The sequence below is a fragment of the Megascapheus bottae genome, chromosome 16 (assembly GCF_031878675.1).
Source record: "Megascapheus bottae isolate mThoBot1 chromosome 16, mThoBot2.hap1, whole genome shotgun sequence".
In the NCBI taxonomy this organism is placed as follows: Eukaryota; Metazoa; Chordata; class Mammalia; order Rodentia; family Geomyidae; genus Megascapheus; species Megascapheus bottae.
The window spans coordinates 12,947,245-12,974,565 of record NC_143524.1 but is presented as its reverse complement, the minus strand read 5'-3'; the positions used below and the strand labels follow the sequence as shown (position 1 = coordinate 12,974,565).

Below are 27,321 nucleotides of genomic sequence, written 5' to 3'. Positions count from 1 at the left end.
AAACAACTCACAGTTCAGATGGAGTTGGAAGTGCTGGATTCTTACCTGCTGATTAGAAGGGTTAACAATTGCTGTGAGTAAGTAGTGTCCAAGTGGATCAAACCTCACTAGACTGAAATCCAGAAGAGATAGACAAATTATGTTAACTGAGAACAGGAAAATTATATTCATAAAAATATTGCCTCATAATTATGGGGTTATGTGGATATCTACTTTACAATTTTTTTTCTTGATTTATTTGGGAACAAGGTCTTGTTATGTAGCTGATGCTGACATGGAACTCCCAATCCTACTTCAACTTCACAATGCTAGAATCACAGAGGTTTGCTACTACTCTCAGCCTTTCAAAACTGTTGAAGAAATTAATAAGGCTTAAACTAGGCAGCATGGTGCATACCTGTAATCCCAGCACTCCAGAAGCAGGAGTAGGAGGACTGAGTTCAAGACCCACCTGGGTTACATAGCATGTTTAAGGATGGCCCAAATTATACTATAAAACCCTATAATAACAATGCACAGTACTTCTCGTCAGAATAAAAGAATACATAATATAATAATAATCCCACTTTTGACAAACACTAAGGTTTGAATCACAGTAATAGATAAATTAAGTAGATACTCACTCATATCTAAGAACCCATCCTAATAGTAAAGGACAGAATATTCTATGCCCTGAAAGAGGTTCAGTGCCTCTCTCACACAACAACCTACACTGGCCAAGATTCTGGTAACTGGGAAGTCTCAGTATAAGTAAAATAGCTGGCTTTAAAAAAAATAGCCTAGGGCTGGGATGTAGCTCAGTGGCAAAGTGATTGCCTAGCAAGTGCAACGTCCTGGGTTCGATCTCCACTACCAAAAAAGAAAAGACAAAAAAAAAAAAAAATACAGTTAAAAAAAAATAGCCTAGCTGGACACGGTGGCAGCTCATGCCTGTCATACTAGCTACTTGGGAGGCTGAGATGTGAGGATTAAGGTTCAAAGTCAGCCCCAGCACAAAAAGACCTGGAGACTTTTATCTCCAATTCACCTCTAGAAAATGGGAAGTGGGGCTTGGCTCAAGAGTAGGGTGGTAGCCTTGAGCTGAAGAGCTCAGGGACAGCGCCCAGGACAACAAATCCAACTTTAATACAAACAATATTATCTTTTTTTTGTTTGTTTTTGTTTTTGTTTTGCCAGTCATGAGGCTTGAGCTCAGGGCCTGAGCACTGTCCTTGGACTTTCTCAAGGCTAGAGCTCTACCACTTGAGCCTCAGCAACACTCCTGGCTTTTTGCTATGTATGTGGTACCGAGGAATCGAACCCGGGTCTTCGTGCATGCTAGGCAAGCACTCTACCACTAGGCCAAACTCCTGGCCCGCAATATTATCTTTTTTCTTTTCTTCCTTTTTGTTTGCTTTTCATAGCTGGTGATCAAGCCCAAGGTTACATATCTACTACTTAAAAACTCTACTACTGAGCTACAGCCCCAATCTAAGCTTAGTTCTGAGACAGGCTCCAGGTTAGCCTTGAGATTGCTATATGCCCTAGGCCACAAACTCATGATCTTTCTATACTAGCTACAAGAGTGGCTAAGATATGGGCTACCACACCACCCAGCAGCCATCACATATGTTATGATCTTTAAGGGGAAATAAAAAGCAAGCCCGGCAGCTAATACCTGTAATAGCTAGTAAGGAGACTGAGAACTGAAGATATGGTTCAAAAACTGCCTAGGCAGAAAAGTACCTGTAAGACTGTCATCTCCAATTAACAACTCAAACAAACAAATGGAAGTAGTGGTGTGGCTCAAAGTGACAGAGCACTAGCCTTGAATAAAAAGAGCTCAGGAGATTACCCAGGCTGAGTTCAAGATGCATAACTGACAAAAATAAATTAATAAATACCATATCTAATACATGCTTAAACTTTCATCTTCAAGTATAACAGATATACAAAAAGGTGAGCGAGCCATCAACCATCAAAATCCTAAACTTCTTTCTTGTTTTCCTAAAGAAGGATAACCCTAAATTGAAATACCTCTGGACCTATCTAGGGGGCTAGGAGTTTGGCCTAGTGGTAAGAGTGCTTGCCTACCATGCATGAACACCTGAGTTTGATTCCTCAGTACCACGTACACAGAAAAAGCCGGAAGTGGTGCTATGGTTCAAGCAGTAAGGCACTGGGCCTTGAGAAAGCACAAGGACAGCGCTCAGGCCCTGAGTTTAAACCCTAGGAGTGGCAAAAAAAAAAAAAAAAAAAAGAGTCCATCTGGTGATCCTGGTGTGCAATAAACAATAGGTAAAATGAACACAATGAACTATTTCTTGGCTAATCAGCTATAGTGATAGCAACATGCCTTAACCATAAATGACAACTGCCCTAAACAGGGATAACAGCCTGTTACCTAAGGTGATATAAGTACACAGGTTTTCTGTCATGTCATACTGTTCCCAGACCTTGCTGGTGGGTCAGAGCACTCACCGGACCCTTTCCATCTCACTAGCTGTCTTCACCACAGCAAAGGGCTCTCGTCGACTCCAATCCCAGAAGTGGATCTCATTTGCAGTGGCAATGAGTAGGAGTTGAGCCGTAGGGTGGAAAGCCAGGGAGGCAATAGCATTGTTGCTATCTGTAAACCAGCTTTCACTGCCACCCTGCAAATGAACGAATTTCAAATATTCTCAGGTTGTAAGCTACTACTAGACTTGGAAGTCATCTTCAGAACATTTCATTTAAAATAAAATGACTACTTAGAGGAGCCACTTTAAATATGTGCTCTGTAAAACAGTGCATAAGATCAGTGCCACTAATTTATAAATATTGCTATCAGCTGTCAGCTCAGTTCTTCAAGTCACATTCAATCTACAAGCAGCGAGCCAAGTTTATTTGTTCCTATTTCTGAAGTCTGAAAAAACTCCAGCTTAGGTAGGCATTGGTGGCTCAAGTTTATAATCCTACCTACTCTGGAGGCTGAGATTTGAGGATTACTATTTGAAACCAGCCCAGGCAGAAAAGTTCCCATGAGACTTATTTCCAATTAACCACTCAAAAGCTGGTAGTAGAACTCTGGTTCTAAGTGATAGAGCACTAACCTCAAGCAAAAATGCTCAGGGGGAGCTGGGAGTTTGGTCTAGTGGTATAGTGCTCACCTAGCATGCATCAATCTCTGGGTTTGATTCCTTGGTACCACATACAAAGAGAAAGCCAGAAGTGGTGCTGTGGCTCAAGTAGTAGAGCACTAGCCTTGAGAAAGCACAAGGACAGTGCCGAGGCCCTGAGTTCAAGCCCCAAGACTGGCCAAAAAAAATTACTACCTACCTAGGTAAGTTCTATGAACCCACCTAGTTTCTCTTCTAGAATTAAGAACCCAATGGTAAATAAGTCACTGTATTTAGAATAACACAGAAAAGAGCAGGCTAAGAAAATACTTACATGTAAATCCCAAATCCTAACCTCCCCATCTAGGCAGCCAGAAGCAATAAGGCCTGAGATGGTGGGATGAAAAGTAACACACCATGGAGTACGGCGGTGCCCAATTAGAGAATGAACACACTTGCCAGTCTTCACCTCCGTAATATATATATTATGGTTCACATGAGTGGAGGCCAAAAGAGTCCTAGGAAATCAAAAAGAGCAGGAGTAAATTAAGAAGCAGCTTTGAATACTGTTCCTCATTCCAGCACCAAAATAAGTAAATTAAATAAATACTTCTCCATACTGTTCCCAAATGGCATATACTACTTTCAGAGAATATTTTTGTTTTCCAGCTGGAAAGCAATCATACCATTAATGACCTATATCACTCAGGTAAGAGATTGTCACTGAAGAACTTTGCAAGTTGTGATCCTTGCTATTCATGGTTTCTTTTACTATTCCCACTATTTTTCCTGGTTGGTACTATTTATCAACTTTCTTTCCTTTTCTGGTATACTGACAAAGTTTTGTTTGTACAGTATTTCAGAGAGCCTCTAGGGATTAACTGGGAAGATCAAGCTAAACAAAACAGATAGAAAGCAATATTATCATATATCTTAAAGGTTAAGTTACAGATAAGTACTAGGTACCTGTCTGGACTGAAAGCCAGTAAGAAGGTAGAACGTGGACTATCAGGCAGTTCTACTCTCTGTCAGACAAAACAAAACAAAGTACATTATTCATTAGCACATGAACCATTCTAAATTATTATTCATAGTTTTAGGAATAAAAAAAAACTAGAAGCAATGATTGAGTTACAAATTGAGAAAGATAAACCCAAATTACCTTTAGGAAAAATGTCTACCTCCAAAACAAAAAGTTATTTCTGGCCCTAACTATTTTTCCCCCCAGTCCTGGGGCTTGAACTCAGGGCCTGAGCACTGTCCTTGGGCTTTCTCAAGGCTAGCGCTAAACCACCTGAGCCACAGCACCAGCTTTTTCTATGTATGTGGTACCAGGAAATCGAACCCAGGGCTTCATGCATTCTAGGCAAGCACTCTTCCACTAGCCTGGCCCTAACTTTTAAATCTGTAAAATAACTCCCCACATCAGGATATCAATTCTCTCAGGCAAGGTAAATTACATCCCAACTCTGCCAGTAACCCATCCTAAGATCCCATTCCACTGTCATTCCCACGAATCCTATGTCAACAGCATGCATTTTCTTACCTTGCCTTCCCATTTCATCCACCGAGTTTTATCCTCCACCAGCTCCTGCAAAAGCCGCTGAGCTCCCATGGCCCGGGTGCCCCGTTCTCGGCCCCAGAGTATACGGACAGCATTCTTCTCTGGCACAACCTTCATGGTGCTCAGTAGCCACTGTCACACCAGGAACAAAAAAATGAAGGAGCCAGTAATAGCTCCACACACTGAAGCAACTAAAATGAGGCCATTCAGGTCCTTGAACGTTGTCTTCATGGAAATCTAAGGAATTGAGAATAATGTCAAAGAAGCCTATTTTGCAACCAGAGATGCTTCTTACTGCAAAAGCAATTCTAGCTCAAAGGCAAAGTATTATTTTCCTATTTAATAATAGCCTCTCTACAAAGGCCTTTCTCTCAGAATTTTTCTCCCAAAAATATTTCATCCTCGCCTTTAACCCTAGCTACTCAGGCATGGCTCATGCCTGTAACCCTAGCTACTCAGGCGGCTGAGATCTGAGGATCAAGGTTCAAAGACAGCACAAGCACAAAAGGACCTGAGACTCTTCATCTCCAATAAACCACCAGAAAACAAGAAGTGGGGCTTGGCTCAATGGTCGGGCAGTAGCCTTGAGCGGAAGAGCCCAGGGACAACCCCCAGGCCCAGCCTTGAGCTGAAGAGCTCAAGGACAGTGTCCAGAGAGAGTTTAAGCTCCATGACCCTCCCCCCCAAAAATACCACACAAAAAAGCTGGTAGTACACTAACCTTAAGTGCAAAAGCTCAAGGACAGTGCCCAAGCCCCAAGCTCAAGCTATTGACCAAAAAACAAAGCAATAATAAATTTATTATAAGAAGCCAAACAATAATTGGCTCTTTACATTTCTCAAAAAGCTGCAATTAAACTATGCAACCTGCACCCAAAAACAAAGGAAAAAATATTTATAGTCTGTGCTGAAGGAGTTTTCTCCTTGGAGAATTAAAATGTAAAATACCAAAAGATTCCTCAATAAGGGAACTCCCAACTTCCTAATCCCATGTAGTCACAGTTCCCTACGAAGTGTGAAAGGAACAAACTTCAATCTGTAATTTCATGATCCTATTCTCATCATGTTTGTTTGTTTTCAGTGTTGGAGCTTGAGCCATTGACCTCAAGCTTGCTGAGTATATCCTCCATCACTAAGCCACACTTCCAACCCCTTATCAATCTTTACTGAATGATATAAATATGTACACCAGGAAACTGTCAACAATAGGGGTACATATCAACTTTCTGAATAGGCTAAAGATAAATAGTCAGGAAGTAGTCCATAGTAGCTGTTATTGATGCTGGATTAATCTAGACATGCATTTGTCCCAGTAAATTATTACTACCCAAGAAGATGCCAGAAATAATAGTTCCTAGTAGTTCACCTTAACCCTGTAAAGGGTCTATAATTTTCTTACCTAATATAGAGGAGTTTAAAAGAAATACTTTGATGGTCCTACGTCCTACCTACCAGAGAAACATAAAAGTACTTTTAAGAAATACATAAATTATAATTTTTTTTTGCCAGTCCTGGTGCATGAACTAAGGGCCTGAACACTGTCGTTGGGCTTTCTCAAGGCTAGAGCTCTATCACTTGAGCCACAACACCACTTCCAGCTTTTTTCTATGTATGTGGTACCAAGGAATCAAATCGGGGTCTTTGTGCATGCTAAGCAAGCACTCTACCACTAGGACAAACCCCCAGCCCATAAACTATAATCTTAATGAGTGGTAGAAACAGTAGCAATATCATTAATTTCAAAAAGTGAGCTGAGAAAGTGGGGCTGTGGCTCAAGTGGTAGCCATGAGATGAAGAACTCAGGGACAGTACCCAGGCCCAGAGTTCAAGCCCCATGAATGACCAAAAAAAAAAAAAAAAAAAAGGAAAGGTGAATATTCAGACATCCTTTGTTCAAAAACATTATGATACAGTCAGAACAGCAGAAAAATTATTAATTCCAGCACTCAGGAGGCTGAGGCAAGAGGACCTCCAGAATGAGGCCAGCCTGAGTTACAAGACCCTCTCAAAAAAAAAAGAACCAAAAATAACAACAAAAAAAACCTAGGGATAAGCCAGGCACAGTGGCTCACGTCTATAATTCTAGCTACTCAGGAGGCTGAGATCTGAGGATCGTGGTTCAAAGCCAGCCTGGGCACTAAAGACCATGAGACTCTTATCTCCAATTAATCATTAGAAAAGGGGAAGTGGGGCTGTGGCTCAAGGGGTAGGACCGTAGCCTTGAGCTGAAGGGCTCAAGGACAATGTCCGGGCCCAGAGTTCAAGTACCATGACCCACCAAAAAAAAAATCAGAAATAGCAATGTAGCTCAGTGGTATATTAGTTGTCCAGTATGAACAAGACCCCTGGGTTCAATACCTAAAACAGGAAAGAAACAAGGGAAAAAAGAGAGAAAGAAAATTATGACCAACCTTAAGATCTCATGGGAACCCAAAGGAAAAGAGTTACAGATATGAATATCAAAACAACTAAAAAACAAAAAGCTCAGATTACCAAAATGCACATTTCTGAAGACTTAAACATACTGTGTTTGGACAAAAGAAAGGCTAACTGATATGTCCAACAAAGAGCCTCAAGAATGTCTCCCTCCCTCTCCCTCTCTCTGGTTCCCCAGAGAGGAACTGAGGGCTGCACACTCTCACTCTGCTTTTTTCTCTCACAATTGGACTCTATCACTTGAATCACTCCTTCAGTTCCAGCTTTTTACTGGTAAATTAAAAATAGCCTCTTGAACTTAGCTGCCCAGAATGACTTCAAATGGAAATCCTCAGATCTCAGCCTCCTGAATAGCTAGGATTACAGGTATAAACTACCGGCATTTAGCCTGCCTTCCCTCTCCTTTATCTGAAGAAAAGTACTTTCTATTGATATAAAAGGGCAAGAAACTTCTCTCCTAATATGCCCTTAATACCTACCTGAAGAAGGATTTTTCTGAGTCCCTTACAAACAAAGGAGCTAAGTAAAACTGAGGTCACAGACAGCCCAGTAGCTGAGGAGGAAGTTCAAGTATGTTTTTCATTCCTCTTCTAAAAAGGAAGAAGAAACAAGTTTCCCAATCTGTCCCTTAAAGTAAAACAGACTGAGAAAAAGGGTGCCAAGAATAGTCTGTGACGCCATTACAGAGTCCCCAAATTAATGCTCAGTTGCCAAAGACTTATGCAAGTAGAAGGAAAGGAAAAAGACTTAACTGTGACCATGTATACAAGTCAATAGGCAAGATTCCACCTCAATTTACACACACACACACACACACACACACACACACACACACACACACACACCATGACTCATCACTCCAAAAAGATGAGGAGAAAAAGACACCTTTACAGAATTTCTCTGCCTAATTCTAAGACATATAACTTTATTATGTAAACTCCCACTCATAAAAATCACTAAGAATACTCCAGGAAATGGAAACAAGTTTTTTTTCTTCTTTATTGCTGCATTTGATTTTTTTTTTTCCAGTCTTGGGCTTGAGCTTAGGGGCTTGGAGCACTGTCCTTGGACTTTCTCAAGGCTAGAGCTCTACCACTTGAGCCTCAGCACCACATCGGCTTTTTTTAATGTACATGGTACCGAGGAGTTGAGCCCGGGTCTTCGTACATCCTAGGCAAGCACTCTACCACTAGGCCAAACTCCCAGCCCCTGCTTTTGATTTTCTGTCTTATTCGCTTGTTTATCTGGCTTTGGAAGGCTGGTGGGAGCACAGAAATGGAGGGACAAAAAGTGAACATATGCAGCAGTGTTGCTCATTAGATACTATGTTGAAAATGAAGAATGCAACTTGTGGAGGGGGACAGCAAAGAAAAATTGGGAGAGAATGAGGGAAGGGTGACATTGTCCAAAAAAAGATGTATTCATTACCTAACTTATGTAGCTATAACCCCTCTGCATATTACTTTTATAATAACAATGAAATTTTTTAAAACAAATTACTAAGAATACAGCACAACTCAAGAGGGAAGTGAATTAGTTTCATAGACTTCTCTTCAATTTGTGTTCTGCTAGCAATTTTACTCCTTCTTCCAGTTATAAAACATTGAATAAATTACTTAACTTCTTTGAAACTTAGTTTGCTTCTTTGCAAAACCAAAATTGTAATATCTCCTGCAGAGGGTTTTTGTAAAGCTGCAATAAGAAAAGAGATGCGAGGAGCCAGGCACAGGGCTCACGCCTATAATCCTAGCTACTCAGGAGGCTGAGATCTGAAGATTAATGTTCAAAGCCAGCCTGGGCATTAAAATCCATGAGACTCTTATCTCCAATTAACCAACAGAAAACCGGAAGTGGGGAAGTGGTGCTGTGGCTCAAGGGGTAGGGCAGCAGCCTTGAGCTGAAGAGCTCAAGGACAATACCCAGGCTCAAGTTCAAGTCCTACAACCGACCACAATTTTTCAACATTTCTAAGAAACAGTCCAAAGGCTGTCAGCAAACAACAAGGGAAAAATGTAAAAATGGCCCAGGACGTGAGCCCTGTCCTTGGACTTTCTCAAGACTAGAGCTCTACCATTTGAGTCTCAGCACCACTTCTGGCTTTTTTCTATGTATGTGGTACCAAGGAATCGAACCCGGGTCTTCATGCATGCTAGGCAAGCACTCTACCACTAGGCCAAACTCCCCACTCAGTAAAAATGTTTTTGTAGCCAAAATTAAATGTGATTTGGGATGCCTCTATTTAGTAATATGAATTTTTTAAAAACCCAATATAGGGATCAAGTATCATCATACCTACAATCCTCACTGTACCCTTCATGCCTCTAGCTATTCTAGTAGCAGACACTGAGGCAACCAGGGCAAAGATAACAAAGATCCAATGGAACAAGAAATCAAAAGCAAAGAACTAGGGACATAGCTCAAATGGTAAGAGTGCTTGTAAGAGGCCTTGACCTAGCTGCTCAGGAGGCTGAGATCCGAGGATCATGGTTCAAAGCCAGCCCAGGCACAGAAGTCCATGAGACTCCTATCTCCATTAACTACCAGAAAACCAAAAGTGGCACTGTGGCTCAAAGTGGTAGAGTGCTATCCTTGAGGTGAAGAGCTTAGAGACAGTGCCCCAGCCCAGAGTTAAAGCCCCATGACCGAACTTCCCCCCCCCCCAAAAAAAAGAGGCCTTCAGTTCAATCCCCAGTACCAGAGTGGGTAAATAAGAAGAAAGAGTGGGAGAGAGAGAGGGAGACTAGATCTAGATTAGAGGTATAGTTCAGTACTAGAGCACATAATTTATCATGTTCCGGTGCTGAATTCAATCCCTAGCACCACAACCAAAAATAATTAGAGCCCTATCTACTGTATGACTAATAGTTCAGACCCCAAATTTCCCTTTCCTACAGCATGCAGATGCTGTTTTAGAAAACTAAGACTTACAAGGGATTGCTAAAATGGAATTTAATCTCTGTATTTATTTAATACATCTCTCTTCCACTTCAATATACTCATAAAGAAAAAAAATCTAAGAATCAAATCATTCATATAATATTTCATGACACACAGGATTTAACTAACCTAAAGAATTTTTGCGTGTAAATATAAGTATATGTGCTTGAACTCAGGGTCTGGGCATTGTCCCTGAGCTTCTTTTTTGTTTAAGGTTAGCACACTACCACTTGAGCCACAGTACCACTTCCAGCCTTTTTTTTCTGTATAATACTAGGAATCAAACCCAGGGCTTCAAGCATGTTAGGCAAGCACTCTACCACTAAGTGACATTCCTAGCCCCAACTCTATTTTCTTTTTTAATATGTTATTGTTGGCCAGGAGTATGGCCTTGAGCTTAAAGCTGGCAAAAATAACAGTTCTACTGTTATTATTAAGGTGCTGTAATAGAAGAGTTACATTTCATAAGTCAGGTAACAACTACAATTCTTTTTGGACAATGTCACCCTCACCCTTTCCTTCCCTTTCCTCGTTTCTGCCTCCTGTCCCTCCTATAAGTTGAATAGTTCATTTTCCACATACTATATACTGAATACCATGACTACATTTGTTTATCCTTCCTACCTCCATTTTCTGCATGCCTCTTTGCCCCCAAAAAGACAAAACAAAAACCCAAAGGTAAAACAAACACCAACAACAATACCAACAACAACAAAAAACCATGTTTGCATTTCCTAGAATCATTTCAATAAGTAGTATTTTAAATGTTCAGGAGTTATACCTTTGAGTTCCTCCCCTAGAAGTATTCTCTTTCAGTATGACTGTATATGAATGCCTAGGATCCTACTGTATTTTAGATCTACCTTGCATATATGAGAACATGCACCAATTTTCTCCCTGAGCCGGCCTTTCTCACTTAACATGATGATTTTGTTTTAATTCCATCCATTTCCCTGCAAATGACATAATGTTCTTTCTTATGGATGAGTAAAATTCCATTGTGTATAATATATAATATTCCATTTTTCAGCTGGGTATAGCTCATGCTTGTAATCCTAACTACTCAGGAGCCTGAGATCTAAGGATTGCAGTTCAAAGCCAGCAAGGACTCCTATATCCAATTACTCACCAGAAAACCAGAAATGGCACTGGCACTATGGCTCAAGTGGTAGAGTGGTAACCTTGAACTGAAGAGCTCAGGAACAGTGCCCAGGCCCAGAGTTCAAACCCCATGACCCAGGGGGAAAAAAAAAAAACAACCACCATTATACTATTCCATTTTTCTTTTTGATCCATTCATCTATTGTAGGTTAATCTGGGCTGCTTCCATAAATTGATTATTGAGAATACTGCAGCAATCAATAAATATGGATGTGGCAAGTATCATTACTATATTCCGACTTGTAATGTTTAAAACAAAAAGGGGGGGAGGAGAGTAGAGCATAGACTGGTGGTAGAGTGCTTACCTAGCATGCATGAAGCCCTGGGTTCCATTCTTCGGTACCACATACACAGAAAAAGCCCAAAGTGGTGCTGTGGCTCAAGTGGTAGAGCACTAGCCTTGAGGAAAGCCCAAGGACAGTGTTCAGGCCCTGAGTCCAGGACCAGCCCCCCAAAAATAAAGTTCCTTTCTATCTAACAAACATGAGGCGCTGAGTTCAAACTGCAGCAACTTAAAAAAAAAAAAAAAAAAATCTGGGGCCGGGAGTTTGGCCTAGTGGTAGAGTGCTTGCCTAGCATGCACGAAGACCTGGGTTCAATTCCTCGGTCCCACATACATAGAAAAAAGATGGAAGTGGTGCTGAGGCTAAAGTGGTAGAGCTCTAGCTTGAGAAAGTCCAAGGACAGTGCTCAGGCCCTGAGCTCAAGCCCAGAATTCCATGCCCAGAATTCAAGCCTCACAACCAACAAAAACTTAAAAAGGGCCAAGAGTTTGGCCTAGTGGTAGAGTGCTTGCCTAGCAGGCACCAAGACCCGGGTTCTTCAGTACCACATATATAGAAAAAGGCAAAAGTAGTGCTGTAGCTCAAGTGGTAGAGCTCTAGCCTTGAGAAAGTCCAAGGAGAGTGCTGGAGGCTCTGAGTTCATGTCCCAGGAGTGGCAAAATAAATTCATAGATTAATTAAATTTTAAAAATTCTCTGTAACTACCTGTACTTTATCTAACTGTGTCACATTCTCTCCTAAGGCAGCCACCAATGATGCTTTGGGACTCTTATACTTTTTTTTTTTTTAAATTAGGGATTCAATTAAAGATCTTGAACATACTAAGCATGTACTCTACTAATCTAAACCCCCAACCCCAATTTTCTACCACTCCTACTCATATGGTACTATGTTCATCTGTAGCAGAGAAAATTACTTCTCATCCCTTGCTTTGATTACAAAATGTAGAAAAAATAGTGATAGGGGCCAAGAGTTTGGCCTAGTGGTACAGTGTTGGCCTAGCAGGCACAAAGCCCTGAGTTTGATTCCTTAGCACCACATATACAGAAAAGGCACTGTGGCTCAAGTGGCAGAGCACTGTGTCCAAGCCCTGAGTTCAAGCCTCAGGACTGGCAAAAAAAAAAAAAAAAGTAGTGATAGGTCAACTCTACGCCTGGTAGTTAATTTCCTTTTACTTTTTTTTTTCCTCCATAGTGGTAACATTGTATGTGCAAGGAAAGTGCTCTGAGCTACATCAGTGGGTAAAAATCCAGTTCATGGCTTTGTGAGGAAAGATTTCACTAGGTAGCAGAGGCTAGACCTAAACTTGTGATCACCCTGCCTCTGCCTCCCAAGTGCAGGGATATGTATATGACTATGTGTGTCCAAGTACCTAACACAATACCTAGCACAGACTACATGTATATTTATCCAGAGTTATTGGGAGTAGGGAAGGAAAATGGAGCCCAAATCTCTCATTAACAGCAACATCTACAAAAAAGGAGGACTATGATCTGTCATGGGATGGTGCTAATTAATTTAAGGCCAAAAATTCAATAATTCAATTTCTATACATCAAATAATAGAAGGAGGAAGAGGAGGAGGAGGACATTTTCACTATGTCTTGAAGTATAAGGGTTATAATCCCTGGTTTTGTAGGATTGCACCATCATACCTAGTTTTAAACATCTTTGAAAGAGGCTGGGAGTGTGCCTTAGTGATAACAGTGCTTGCCTGGCATGCATGAAGCCCTGGATTTCATTTCTCAATGCCACATAAACAGAAAAAAAAAAAGAGAAAGCCCAAGGGTAGTGCTCAGGCCGAGTTCACACCCAAGGACTGGCAAGAAAGAAAGAAAGAAAGAAAGAAAGAAAGAAAGAAAGAAAGAAAGAAAGAAAGAAAGAAAGAAAGACAGAAAGACAGATAGACAGACAGACAAAAAAGGCCAAGGCAAGTAGAATACAGCAAATGCTCAAGGACAATGCCCAAGTTATGAGTTCAAGCCAGAGGATCAACAGCATAAACAAATAAATAAATAATTTAAAAAATACTAAAAAGAAAGGCAAAAAAAACCTCCTTAATATTTCATAGATAGAATTTGTGCATATCTGGAAAATTCATTGTTATATTTTGAGAGATCTAAATTGAGACAGTGAGGCTGAGATATTACGACTGTGGTTCAAAGCCAGCTTGGGCACTATAGTCCTTGAGAGGCTTTTTTTTTTTTCTTTTGTGTGTCATGGGAAGTAGGCTGGGGAGCTGTCCCTGAGCTCCTCAGCTCAAGGCTACCACCCTATCCTAGAGCCAAACCCCACTTCCCCTTTTCTAAGAAGTTAATTGGAGAGAAGAGTCTCAGATCCTTTTGTGCATGGGCTAACTTTGAAACTTGATCCTCAGATCTCAGCCTCATGAGTAGCTAAGATTAAAGGTGAGAGCCACTTTGCTTGGCAGACTAATTGTTTTGTGGGGTTTTTTTTTGCCAGTCCTGGGCTTGAGCTCAGGGTCTGAGCACTGTCGTTGGAGTTTCACAAGACTAGAGCTCTACCACTTGAGCCTCAGCACCACTTCCGGCTTTTTTCTATATATGTGGTACTGAGGACTCAAACCCGGGTCTTTGTGCATGCTAGGCAAGCACTCTACCACTAGGCCAAACTCCCGGCCCAAGACCAATATTTTTTTGATGCATCTTTATTAGGTCCTGTATCTCCAGCAGGATGGCCCAGGTTTCTTCATGTGACTGCTTATGAAAGGGAGTACTAGGAACCGCCCCCCTCCTCTTTCTCTTTTGCCAGTCCTGGGCCTTGAACCCAGGGCATGAGCAATTTCTTGGGCTCTCTCAGGGCTAGAGCTCTACCACTTGAGCCACAGCACCACTTTTGGCTTTTGTCTATGTAGGTGATACCAAGGAATAGAACCCTGGTCTTTGTGCATGCTAGGCAAGCATTCCACCGCTAGGACAAACACCCAGCCCAAAAAGCAAACTTTTTTTTTTGTTGGTCATGGGGCTTGAACTCTGGGCGTGGGTATTGATTTTAGAACATAATTGAAATGAAGCTGAGGGTTTGTCTATTATAGAGGCTTATCAATCTACGCAATAAAATATTATGATTATAGAGCATAATAACCCGTCATAGATTTTTTAAAAGAATTTATTAACATTGATTTTACATCATATTTTAAATGATGTGTTTAACAAACAAATATTTAAGAAGGGAATCTCTATATACAATCACTGGTACTTAGATTTTAGAACAAAATTAAAATTAGGCTGAGGATTTGTATGTCATAGATATATATTAATCTATGTAATAGAACATTATGTGTATAGAGTCATAAAAAAAAAAAAAAACAGGAAAAGTCAGAAGTGGCACTATGCTTCAAGTGGTAGAGTACTAGCCTTGAAGTTCAGGGACAGTAACCAGGCCCGAGTTCAAGCCCCAGGACTGGCAAGAGATACACACACACACACACACACACACACACACACGAAAGAGAAAACCATGTACTATTACTGAGCTAGTCTTAACTAGTCATATGTATCTGCTAAGTATATGTCACTGATCATAATAGGGTCAGATGAACAGAGCATAAAAAGGACAAAGCCACTGACTACCACTAAAGGGAAAAAAATAAATTTGAAATTAAAAATATCTCAAAGGCGGGGGCTGGTGGTTCACACCCATAATCCTAGCTACTTAGGAGCCTGAGATACAGGTTCAAAGCTAGTTTGGAAAGTCTCCAAAACACTATTCTGAAAAAGCAGGAAGTAGCAGGGCAAGCCAGTGGCTCACACCTGTAATGTTAGTTACTCAGGAGGCTAAGATCTGAGGATCAAGGTTCAAAGCTAGCCTAGGCATAAAAGGACCTGAGACTCTTATCTCCATTAACGTCTAGAAAATGAGGAAATGGGGGTTGGCTCAAGGGTAGGGTGGTAGTCTTCAGCTGAAGATCTCAGAGACAACACTTAGGCCCAGGGGTACCATGGTGGCCTTGGACTGAAGAGCTCGGGCACAGCGCCCAGGCTTAAAGCCCCATGCATGACCCACCAAAAAAAAAAAAAAGAAAGAAAGAAAAAGAAAAAGCAGGAAGTGGCCCCGTGGGTCAATGGTAGTGTACCAGTCTTGAACAAAGAAGCTAGCAGGAAGAGAAGACCCAGATATGGCCAATTTAAAAAAAAAAAAAAAGCTTCATAGCCTAATTTTGCCACTATGTAATCTTGAATAATCTACAGCCTGGCTAAATTTCAACTTTTCAGTCCTATGCACATTGAAAGTAGTAATACTTTCTTAGAGACTCTCAAAAGGACTGGATTAGCCAGGCACGGTGGCTCACACCTGTAATTCTACCTACTCAGGACCTGTGAGATGTGAGGATTGAGGTTCAAAGCCAGCCCAGGCACTAAACTCCCTGAGACTCTTATCTCCAATTAACCAGGGAAATGGTGTTGTGGCTCAGGGGTAGGGCGGTAGCCTTAAGCTGAAGAGCCTGGGCACTGTCCTTGAGCTTCTTTTGCTCAAGGGTAGCACAATACCAGTTGAGCCACAGCACCACTGCTCGCTTTTTCTGTATATATAATTCTCAGAAATCCAATGAAGGGCTTCATGCATGCTAGGCAACCACTCTACCACTAGGCCACACTCCTGGCACCATCTACAAACAAAGCAAATAACCACAGAACCCCCATTAATGAATCAAAATTATCAACAGTCCCTTTATAAGAAGCCAAATGGGGCTGGGAGTTTGGCCTAGTGGTAGAGTGCTTGCCTAGCTTGCACAAAAACCCAGGTTTGATTCCTCAGTATCACATACATAGAAAAAAAGCCAAAGTGGTGCGGAGGCTCAAGTGGTAGAGCTCTAGCCTTGAGAAAGTTCAAGGACAGTGCTCAGGCCCTGAGCTCAAGCCCAGGACTGGCAAAAAAAGAAAGAAAGAAAAAAAAAGAGCCAAATGTCCAAATAATCTGATAATAGAGCCTGTCTCTTTGTATAAAAGTAACATCTGTGTTCAGCATTTATGCTCTAAGGCAATAGTTAATATGAATCTACAAAGTCAGATTAGGAGGGTATTAGATCAAGCACCTGGTACAGCTAGGTACAGTGGTACATTCTGATGGAGGGAAATAAGAGGAAGGCAGTCCAAGGAGGCATTAAGCTAGTCAAAGGACTAAATCCAATCTGAGTAAAAGCTATGAGACCCTAATCTGAAAAATACACTACAAAGCAAAGGACTGGGGCATGGATCTACTGGTAGGAGGAAGCCTTGAATTTAATCCGTAGTATTGCCACATGCCACCCCCCCACACACACACATGGACCCGGTACACAGCAAATATAGTAGTACATACTTCCAGCATTCAAGAGGCTGACATCCAGAGTTTGAGGCTAGCATAAACTATACAAAAAGAATCTGAGTTGGCCGCTGGTGGCTCACACCTGTAATCCTAACTACTCAGGAGGCTGAGATCTGAGGATCGAGGTTCATGGGCACAGTCCATGAGACTTTTATCTCTAATCAGCCACCAGAAAACCAGAAGTGACACTATGGCTCAGCCTTGAGCTGAAGAACTCAGATACTCAGCATCCAGGCCCAGAGGTCAAGTCCTGTAACAACAACAACAAAAAATCTGATACAAAGGCTGCAGCCCCAATTAAGCATGAGCTGAGCAAGTAATGTAACTTCTTTATTTGTGCTCATATCCACCCTTAACACAATGTGCTTGCTTGTTTGGTACCACTACCAGGGCTTAAATTCAAGCCTGGTAACTCAGCTTTTTTGCTCAGGGCTGATGCTCTTTCTTCTGTTTGAGCTACAACTCACTGGAGATAAGAATCTCATAGACTTTCCTGCCCAGGCTGGCTTCCAACCACGATCTTCAGATCTCAGCCTCCCGAATGGCTAGGATTATAAGCCTAAATCTCCACCAGCACCTGGTTCACAATTGCTTTTATGTACATAAACTCAGCATAAGGCAAACATCTACAAGAATATCAGAAATGGATTAACAACTTTACAAAATATTTTGGAAGACCAGGAGTTTGGCCTAGTGATAGAGTGCTTGCCTAGCATGCACAAAGACCCGGGTTTGATTCCTTGGTACCACATACATAGAAAAAAGCCAGAAATGGTGCTATGGCTCAAGTGGTATAGCTCTAGCCTTGAGAAAACCCAAGGACAGTGCTCAAACCCTGAGTTCAAGCTCCAGGACTGGCAAAAAATAAAAATCATATCAAGTCCTTGCCCAAAATATTTTGGAATAAAACTAAATTCTAGTTACTGTTTTAATATAGGCAGTGTGAAGAAAGATAAGGTGAAGCACCAGTTTTTCAGCTACAGATTCTGCTTACTAGAGGACTTCCCAAATAACTTACAATGACGTCACCTAACATCTGAAACACAGGAAAGCTTGTGCTTAAAACAAACTGTGAGCAAAACTGGAAATAGAAAGCTCTAAGATCCAACTTAAGGTGGATGATCTTCCTTACTCCCACTTACCTCAGAAAGATGAAGAAAAGAGAACTGAAGTTTTTTTTGGAATTACTTTGGAGAAAATGGTGTGTAAAATCAAGATAGAACAAGGAGAAAACTAAAGGACCTAACAGAATAGAAGCATAATTTGTCTAGCAAGGAGCTATCAAAAGAACCAATGAGGCCAAGAATTCTATCCTTAAATACACAAAAATGGCAAAAGAGGGCCGTGAGTTTGGCCTAGTGGTAGCGTGCTTGCCTAGCATGCGTGAAGACCCAGGTTCGATTCCTCGGTACCACATACATAGAAAAAAGCTGGAAATGGTGCTGAGGCTCACAAGCAGTAGAGCTCTAGCCTTGAGAAAGTCCAAGGACAGTGCTCAGGCCCTGAGCCCAGGACTAGCAAAAAAAAAAAAAAAATGGCAAAAGATTTTCTATGTGTAAGCAAAAAGAGAAAAACTAATGGCTTTAGTGGAAGAATTTCAGAGACATAAACAGCTTAACCTCAGAAATAGGGACTGAAACCAGCTGCCTCAGACACACAGACGTAACAATTTTGGTCTGCAACATACAAGATCACATCTTTCTGTACCCTGTACAATCTTTGAGAAAGAATCCAAGCCTTCCTATGCCCAGAAGAAATCAAGAAATTCATTTAAGTTCATAAGATGAATCCACAGCCAAAGCAGATCCAAAGCCAATGCAGGCTTTGCCTTCTGATAGTATTAAGGCTTGAGTCCCCAGTCCTTAACCCAATAGTTGGTTATAGCATTTTTAAAGTAGCTATTGTTAACCAGGTACCAATGCTCATACCTATAATTCTAGACACTCATGAGTCTGAGATCTGAAAATCATGGTTCAGAGCCTGCCCAGGCAGTAAAGTCCACAAGACTCTTTCCCCCTATTAACTAGCAAATACCTAAGTAGAGTTACAGCTCAAAAGGTAAAAAGAATGCTTGCCTTGGGCAAAAAACAAAAGCACCCTCTACCTTGAGTTCTATCAGCCATTACAAAAATGTAGCTTTTGGTATAAAACACTGATTCCATAACTGGGCCAACAATTAAATAAAGGCTAGATATTTCTGGGGCCAGGAGTTTTGCCTAGTGGTAGAGTGCTTGCCTAGCATGCACTCTATGTATGTACCACATACATAGAAAAAGGCAGAAGTGGTGTTGTGGCTCAAGTGATAGAGGACTAGCCTTGAGGAAAAGCCCACGGATAGTGCTCAGGCCCTGAGTTCAAGCCCCAGGACTGGCCAAAAAAAAAAGGCTAGATATTCCTCCATATTATATATGTATCCTTTGCCCTGAACCTATTCTCTCCTACAATCTATCACATAATAGCCCTTTTTAAATCCAGAAATGACCTAAACCACCTGCAGGTATCAATAACTATCCTTTCCAGTCTGCTTCCCTTAAGTATAAAGGGATAACAACTTCCAAGAATTTTAAGAAGTAGGGGCTAAAATAATAGTCAACAAGATTCTAACTGATGAATCTTCCCATAATCATCTGGCAACACTTTTGGCCAACTCTGACCACAAGCCTTTATAAGCAATCTGTTAATCATATATAACCATTTGTCCCAGCTCCTAATTCTTTGAATATTTAAACCTATAACTCATGTCTACATCCCAAGGACAGCTACACATAAACTAAAGCGCTATCTTTCCATGGCCATATGTAATATACCTCTTTCTCTGACTTTGATGATGTCTCTTCACCATACAGGGGCAAGTGGCCAAAGCTAACATAGAAAACTCCTTTATTTTTTAGCAGCAAATATTTTTAATATAAAGAATATCTACTTGAATTTTTTTTGCCAGTCCCTGGGCTTGAACTCAGGGCCTGAGCACTATCCTTGGGCTTTCTCAAGGCTAGAGCCAAAAGCCACACAGCACCATTTCTGGCCTTTTCTATGTAGGTGGTTCCGAGGAATCAAACCTAGGTCTCTGTGGATGCTCAACCACTAGACCAAACTCTTGGCCTGAAATAAATTTTAAGAAACAAAGCTGAAGTGAAACCATTGCAAAGCATACAACAGGATAGGGATACAATTACTAGTCTTCCTACAGTTAAAAAAAAAATTATGAACTCATTTAAAAGCAGCTATACCTAGGATCATCCTTTTTAGGCTACCAGCAGCCTCTATGAATTACCTGTTAAGTATGGGTAGGAAGAATTCTAAGGTTCACTTCACATACAAGGGGAATAGTCTGAAATTTTCATGTGAAATTTAGAGAAACAGACACAACTGCTATTATCAGTAAGGAGTTGAGAGAGAATCCATCTGTAGATATAATAGTGAAAGTTGTCCTCTCAATGAGGGTAACATAAAACTCTAGTGATTTGGGCATTAGGTCTAAAACTCCAGTTTCAAGTTCAGTGTGTTTAAAAGTAGCCAATCTCAGAGTCAGCCCAGGTCAGGTTCTTGGCTGACTGAAGCAGAGAAAGGAAAAATTTCCCTCAGGCCTTCAGGAAAATAAGTCAAATTATTAAATTCATAGTTCTTAGGCTAAAAGGCCGAGATGCCCTTCTATCTTGCCAATCACATTTTTCAGCCAGTCAAAATAAGCACTGGAAAGAACCTAGTTATTTTAAACTGTGACTAAAAATTGGATTCAATTTCCTTAATATCCCAAATAAAAAACACGTAAGGAGGTAGAACACAAAAACACACTAGTATCCGGTTCTCCTTTCCTTTTTAAGGTTAAAAAAAAAATTAGCATGTTTCCACAGTGCCAGTGGCTCATACCTGTACTCCAAGCTAATCAGGAGGTTGAGCTGAGAATCATGAATAAACCAGCCAGGGAAGTAAAGTATGTAAGATTCTTATTTCCAATAAACCAACAAAAGCAGGATGTAGAGCTATGGCTCAAATGGTAAGAGTGCCAGCCTTGAGCAAAAAAGGTAAGGAACAGTGAGTGCCTAGACTCTTGAGTTCAAGCCCTAGAAGTTAATGTTTCATAATATTTTCATATATGCCAACAAACTACTTAGACCATATTTATCCTCATAAAGTTGAATTCCTTATAATAAAAAGAAAAAAGTGAGCCTGGGAATGTAGCTTAGTGGTGGAGTGCTTGCCTAGCATGCATGAAACCCTGGGTTTGATTCCTCAGTATCACATAGACAGAAAAAGTGGTGCTGTGGCTCAAGTGGTAGAGTCCTGGCTTTGAGCAAAAGAAGCTCTGAGACAGGGTCCAGGCCCTGAGTTCAAGCCCAAGGACTGCTCCCCACCACCCCCCAAAAAAACAGAGAAGGGAAGAAAGAAAACAGTGTTCTGTGGTTCATCTTCCTCCAAACTCTTTACAAGATTCCCTCCTAAAATAACCCTATTAAGCCCTATTAGCCTCACAGTGGCTACTTAGGAGGTTGTGATCTGAGAATCATGAGTTGATGAAATCCAAGACTAGACAAATCTATTTTTTTTTTTTTTGGTCAGTCACGGGGCTTGAACTCTAGGTCTAGGCATTGTCCTGAGCTCTTCAGCTTAAGGTTAGTGTTCTACCTCTTGAGCCATAGAGCCACTTCCCATTTTCTGGTGGTTAATTGGAGATAAAAGTATCAGGGACTTTTGTGCCCAGGCTGGCTTTGAGCCAGAGCTCTGCTTCCTGAGTAGCTATGATTACATGTGTGAGCCACCAGAACCTGGCAGGATAAATCCAATTTTATCTCTAATTAACCAATAATAAGCTGGAAATAGGTGTTGCTCAAGTGATTGAGCACTACCCTTGAGCAGAAAAAGCTCTGAGTTCAAGGTTCCTTACTAGCAATAAGTAATCCTACTACCTTACAAATGTACAATAGATAATGATTGTAAATTTTTATTTTCTGTACTGAAGCAGGATTGTACATACTACCTATTACTCTGCATCCTAGCTTCTTCATTTATTATCATAGAAAGTTTTAACACGTTTTATTTTCTTTTTTTAAAAATCATTTCTAAGCACTAAGCAAGATGGTAAAGTGTATGTTCTGTTTGGGTCAAACCTGGCAGATGTTTCCCATGCTAATGTAGGATAGCTGAGTCAGCTATTCTGTCAGAATAAAAGTGTGTATAATATGGAAGTAGCAGTCTAAACAGTTCTGCAAAAATGTAAGGCCTGTGGTGGCTCACGCCTGTCATCCTACCTACTCAGGGGGCTGAGATCTGAGGATTAAGGTTCAAAGCCAGCCCTGGCACAAAAGGGCCTGAGACTCTTATCTCCAATTAACCTCTAGAAATCAGGAAGTGGGGCTTGGCTCAAGGGTAGGATGGTAGCCGTGGGCTGAAGAGCTCAGGGACAATGGCCAGGCCCAGAGGTAGGGTGGTAGCTTGAGCTGAAGAGCCCAAGGACAGTGCCCAGGCTGAGTTCAAGCCCCATGACCCCCCCCCCCACACACACACACGAAAAAAAACATATTCTTCCTTCAGGCTGATTGATCATTTTATATACATCCCTTTCATTTATAACCCCCCCCCACACACACACACGTGCGCACGTCAAAATTCAGCTCCTATTCCACTCTCATGTTACAGAAAAAATGATGGCTCAACAAGAAATTACTCACCCATGATCAAACAGCCAGTGAGTTGGTTCATTGAGGTTCAAAGCTACAAAAGTGGTGTTTTTATACTTTCTCAAATTTTTCCACAATATCAAATCCCAACATTTAATTTTTTTCATATATTTTTTATTGGAATTAATAGAAGGGTTACATGATATTTGCCAGATAGATGGTGCATTAATTCCCATACATTGATACCCTTTCACATGTCTTGGTCTCCATTTCCCTCCCCCTTACCCCCACCCCTCATCTTGTTTTCCCTCGTTCCCTATCCAATTTCAAATAACCAAATACAAATATATCCGATATATCAGGTAACAAAGTAAGATACTGTAACAATATGAGATAACCAAGGGACAGCAAAAGAGATGAGAGATAACATAGTACCTTAACAACAACAATCATTCATTATATGGCTTATGTTTCTATATCCTAGAGGTCCTTTCATTTAGCGTCCTACTATATGGCCTTTTGTATCAAGGTTTTGCTCTATTGCAAATCTCTGCTAGGAGAGCCCAAGGTTTCTACTGATTATGACAAGTGAGGGAAACCATTGAGCCTAAGTTCCTTTGAGTCTGGCTTACTTCGCATTGCCCTATTTGTTAGGAAAGACTTAGAAAAGACCAACATTTAATTTTTTTGTTTAATTTTCTTTCTTTCCTTTTTTTTTTTGTTTTTTGCCAGTCCTGGGCCTTGAACTTAAGAGCCTGAACACTGTCCTCGGGCTTTCTCAAGGCTAGAGCTCTACTACTTTTGAGCCACTGCACCACTCCCAGCTTTTTCAAGTAATCGAACCTGAGTCTTTGTGCATGCTAAGCAAGCACTCTACCATTAGGTCAAAGTCCAGGCCTCTTGTTTACCTTTTCTAAATATATTTGCTGACCTTGGTTCAATTTTCTTTTCCCATTTATTGCATTTTTAGGAGACCATCATATTCCATATCCCACTGCAGATGACAAAATATAACCTCAAGTGTTCTCAGTTTAGTAAGAGGATCAAAACAGTGAAACACTGGAATTGTAGCTATCATAATAAAAAGTGGCAATGTTAACCTTAAAAAAAGTGGAAGTACTATGGTTTGAAGAATCCAGCTGGTGGTTCAAACCTGTAATCCTTGTTATTTAGGGGCTGAAGTATTAGGATCAAAGATTCTTAGCCACTAAAAAAGCCAGAAGTGGGGATGTGGATCAAGTGGTAGAGCCACACTTGAGCAAAACAGCAAAGGGACAAGGCCCAGGCCCTGAGTTCAAGCCCCAGTATAGGCATTAAAAAAAAAAATCCAGCTACCCTCTCCAAAGCAAAGGATCCTTCACATTAGTGTCCCTACATATGTCCTAGCTTCAGTTCTGCTGAAATAAACAACATATTTCCCATCTTCATTTCTGGGTTCCCGCTGCACAAAACACTACACTTGGACACACTTAGTAAGCACAAACAGAAGCCTGCCAGGTCAATCCAGTATAAATCTATTCCCCAAAATAATGCTGCAATTTTTTGAAACTCTGACAATGAAAATTCTTTAACTTTTTCATCAAAACATGGATGTGCAAAGGTAAAATGTGACTTTGTATATTATTTACACATAAAATTGCAAAACCTTTGTTACAGGGCTCAATAAGAACAGCTCAAAAATAAACTGAGGTCTCTTTTACCACATTATATGAGGTTCTTTTCCACTGCTGCTGCTTTCTTTTAGGTCCAAGAAAAAAAAACTGAATGAAGTTATTTTTCTAATTTCATCAATAGAAAGTATACCCAAAGGGCCAGGAGCGTAGCCTAGTGGTAGAATGCTTGCCTAGCATGCACAAAGCCCTGAGTTCGATTCCTCAGTACTACATTCACAGAAAAAGCCAGAAGTGGCGCTGTGGCTCAAGGGGCAGAGCATTAGCCTTGAGAAAAAGTTTCCAAGGAAAGTGCCCAGGCCTTGAATTCAATCCCCAGCACTGGCTAAAAAAAAAATGTGTACCCATAAATAATCAAAGCATTTTGTTTGTTTCTTAGTTTTTCAGTGCTAGGGATACGACCAAGGGCCTCTTATATGCTAGGCAAGCACACTACCATGAAGTTATATTCCCATAGCTATAGTCACAGCAGTCTAAAGACTAACTTCATCAAAAGCAAACATGCTCAGCACCTACCATGAATGACTGTGTCTTTGTGTATATGTGTCAGTAAGAGAGAGACAGAGACCGAGACAGAGATATAGTCTACATATATAGCCTAGGTTAGCCCAATATAGATACTCCTGCCTCATCTGTGATTACAAGGGTTTACCACCATATTCACCGAAGAACTCAGGGCCTGGGCACTGTCCTTGGGCTTTCTCAAGGCTAGCATTCTACCACTTGATCCACAGCACCACTTTGGGCTTTTTCTGTGTATGTGGTACCAATGAATGGAACCCATGGCTTTATACATGCTAGCCATGCTCCCAGCCCCAAGATTACCTTTTTTTTTGGCCAGTCTTAGGCTTGAGCTCAGGGCCTGAGCACTGTCCTTGGACTTTCTCAAGGCTAGAGCTCTACCACTTGAGCCTCAGCAGCATTTCCGGCTTTTTCTATGTATGTGGTACCGAAGAATCTAACCCGGGTCTTTGTGCATGCTAGGCAAGCACTCTACCACTAGACCAAACTCCCAGCCCTACCTAATTTTTTTTTGCCACTCCTGGGCCTTGAACTCAGGGCCTGAGCTCTACCACTTGAGCCACAAGACCACTTCCGTTTTTTTCTAAGTATGTAGTATCAAGGAATGGAGCCCAGGTCTTCATGCATGTTAGGCAAGCACTCTAACACTAGGTCAATCTCCCAGCCCCATGACTATCTATTCATGATATGACTGAAACTCATAAGGTATTCTTCAATATACCTTTAAAAATTGCTAACTACAAGCCAGAAATAGTACCAGCAGCAACATTTTACTAATAGCTAGTCCTATAAGGATGTGTACTCAGAGCTAGGAATCTACCATGCAATTTCTGATCTTTGTAACCAATCTTCAAAGGGGTGTGCATGTATAGCCTCCAGGTTTATAACAATAGTCCCAAATCCCACAGCTACTCAGGGACTGGACTAGAATTAAATTTAGGATCAACAGTCTTTTCCTATAATACTATGTTCTCTGAGGCAGAATTTCACTCCAAGCAATTCAAACTTCAATTTTATATAATCTAGCCATTTTTCCAATCTATTTTTTTTTTTGTATTGACGATTTGCCCCTGGGTCTCACCCATTTGGTAGACAAGCATTCCACTCCAATTCCAGAATTCCACCTTTTCAATCTTTAATTTAAAATTTAGCCTGCTCTCATAGTGTAACTAAAAACTAAGTTTTCAAGAGTATCACCTTCTGAGTTCAAGCTGCAGTTTAAAAAACAAAAAAAGCCAACAACAATAACAAAAAAAAACCTAGTAGGTAGCTGGGAGCTTGGCCTACTGGTAGAGTGCTTGCCAAGCATACAGGAAGACCTGGGTTCGATTCCTCAGTATCACATACATAAAAAAAAGCCAGAAGTGGTGCTGGAAGTGCCGGCACATTGGCTCATGCCTGTAATCCTAGCTACTCAGGAGGCTAAGATCTGAGGATTAAGGTTCAAAGCCAGTCCTGGCACAAAAGAACCTGAGACTCTTATCTCCAATTAACCTCTAGAAACCCAAAAGTAGGGCTTAGCTCAAGAGTAGAGCAGTACCCTTGAGCTGAAGAGCTCAGGGACAATGCCCAGGTACAGAGGTAGGGTGGTAGCCTTGAGCTGAAGAGCACAGGGACAGCACCCAGGCCAAGTTCAAGCCCTATAACCCACGAAAGAAAGAAAGAAAGAAAGAAAGAGAGAGAGAGAGAGAGAGAGAGAGAGAGAGAGAGGGAGGGAGGGAGGGAGGGAGGAAGGAAGGAAGGAAGGAAGGAAGGAAGGAAGGAAGGAAGGAAAGAAAGAGGGAGGGAGGGAGAGAGGGAGGGAGGGGCTGGAAGTGGTGTTGTGGCTCAAGTAGTAGAGTGCTAGGCTTGAGAAAGACCAAGGATAGTACCTAAGCCCTGAGTTCAAAGCCAAGGACTGGCAGTAAATAAAAGCTAGATATTCCTGGGGCCAGGAGTTTGGCCCAGTGGTAGAGTGCTTGCCTAGCATGCATGAAGACCTGGGTTCGATTCCTCAGTACCACATACGTAGAAAAATCCCAGAAGTGGTGCTATGGCTCAAGTGCTAGAGCTTTAGCCTTGAGAAAACCCAAGGACAGTGCTCAGGTCCTGAGTTCAAACCCCAGGACTGGCCAAATAAATAAGCAAATAAAAATTAAAAATAAAAATAAAAGTAACAGGAAAGAATACCCTTTCATTAGACTAAAAGCAAATTAACTCTAAATGAGACTGACTAGGCTTCTCAAGACCTCATTTTAAAGGCCACTAATCTCACTCATAAAGGCTCTGCCCCCAAATCTTATCAGATACTCTCAAGGCCAGACCTACTAATATCATCACCTACTTGATGGGCGAGGATGTCAACATATGGAGATGAAGTCTGGATATTGAGATGGAGTCTGGGTAGACATAAAACTCAGGACCACAGCACTCTCAGTTTAGCCTCCCAGTCTGCCATAAACCACAACTTTCATAATAGACAAAGGATACTTACTTTAAGATATCTTAATGTAGATACTAAATGTGAAACAGATGAGTAATGTTTTGAGTACCTAACTTTGGCATTTCCTGAGATAAGCACTTAGACAACTTAATTTGGCATTTATTGAATATTTTGTTGTTTTTGAGACAGGGTAGTTAGGCAAGCCTAAAGTTCTTTCTCCACCCACTTCAGCCCCAGGAATGATGGGGTTATATTATTAATATCCAGCATTTTATTTGTATGTTCATGATTTATAATAGTGTA

At 41.1% G+C, this 27,321-nt stretch overlaps 1 protein-coding gene across 6 annotated transcripts in view; it reads right to left on the bottom strand.

Moving 5' to 3' along the window:
- The window catches only part of LOC150052902 (muscarinic acetylcholine receptor M4), a 216,548-nt gene that overhangs the window by 173,160 nt on the left and 16,067 nt on the right, over positions 1–27,321 (bottom strand). For all 6 annotated transcript variants that reach the window (XM_090347819.1, XM_090347812.1, XM_090347813.1 and 3 more), the window contains exons 2-6: positions 4,624–4,878; positions 4,044–4,102; positions 3,412–3,595; positions 2,461–2,633; positions 46–112 (exon numbers count right to left, since the gene is read on the bottom strand). In XM_090347819.1, the coding sequence (XP_090203945.1) occupies positions 46–112; positions 2,461–2,633; positions 3,412–3,595; positions 4,044–4,102; positions 4,624–4,758 (618 nt within the window). In that variant the 5' untranslated portion in view covers positions 4,759–4,878. The remainder of the gene's footprint in view (positions 1–45; positions 113–2,460; positions 2,634–3,411; positions 3,596–4,043; positions 4,103–4,623; positions 4,879–27,321) is intronic.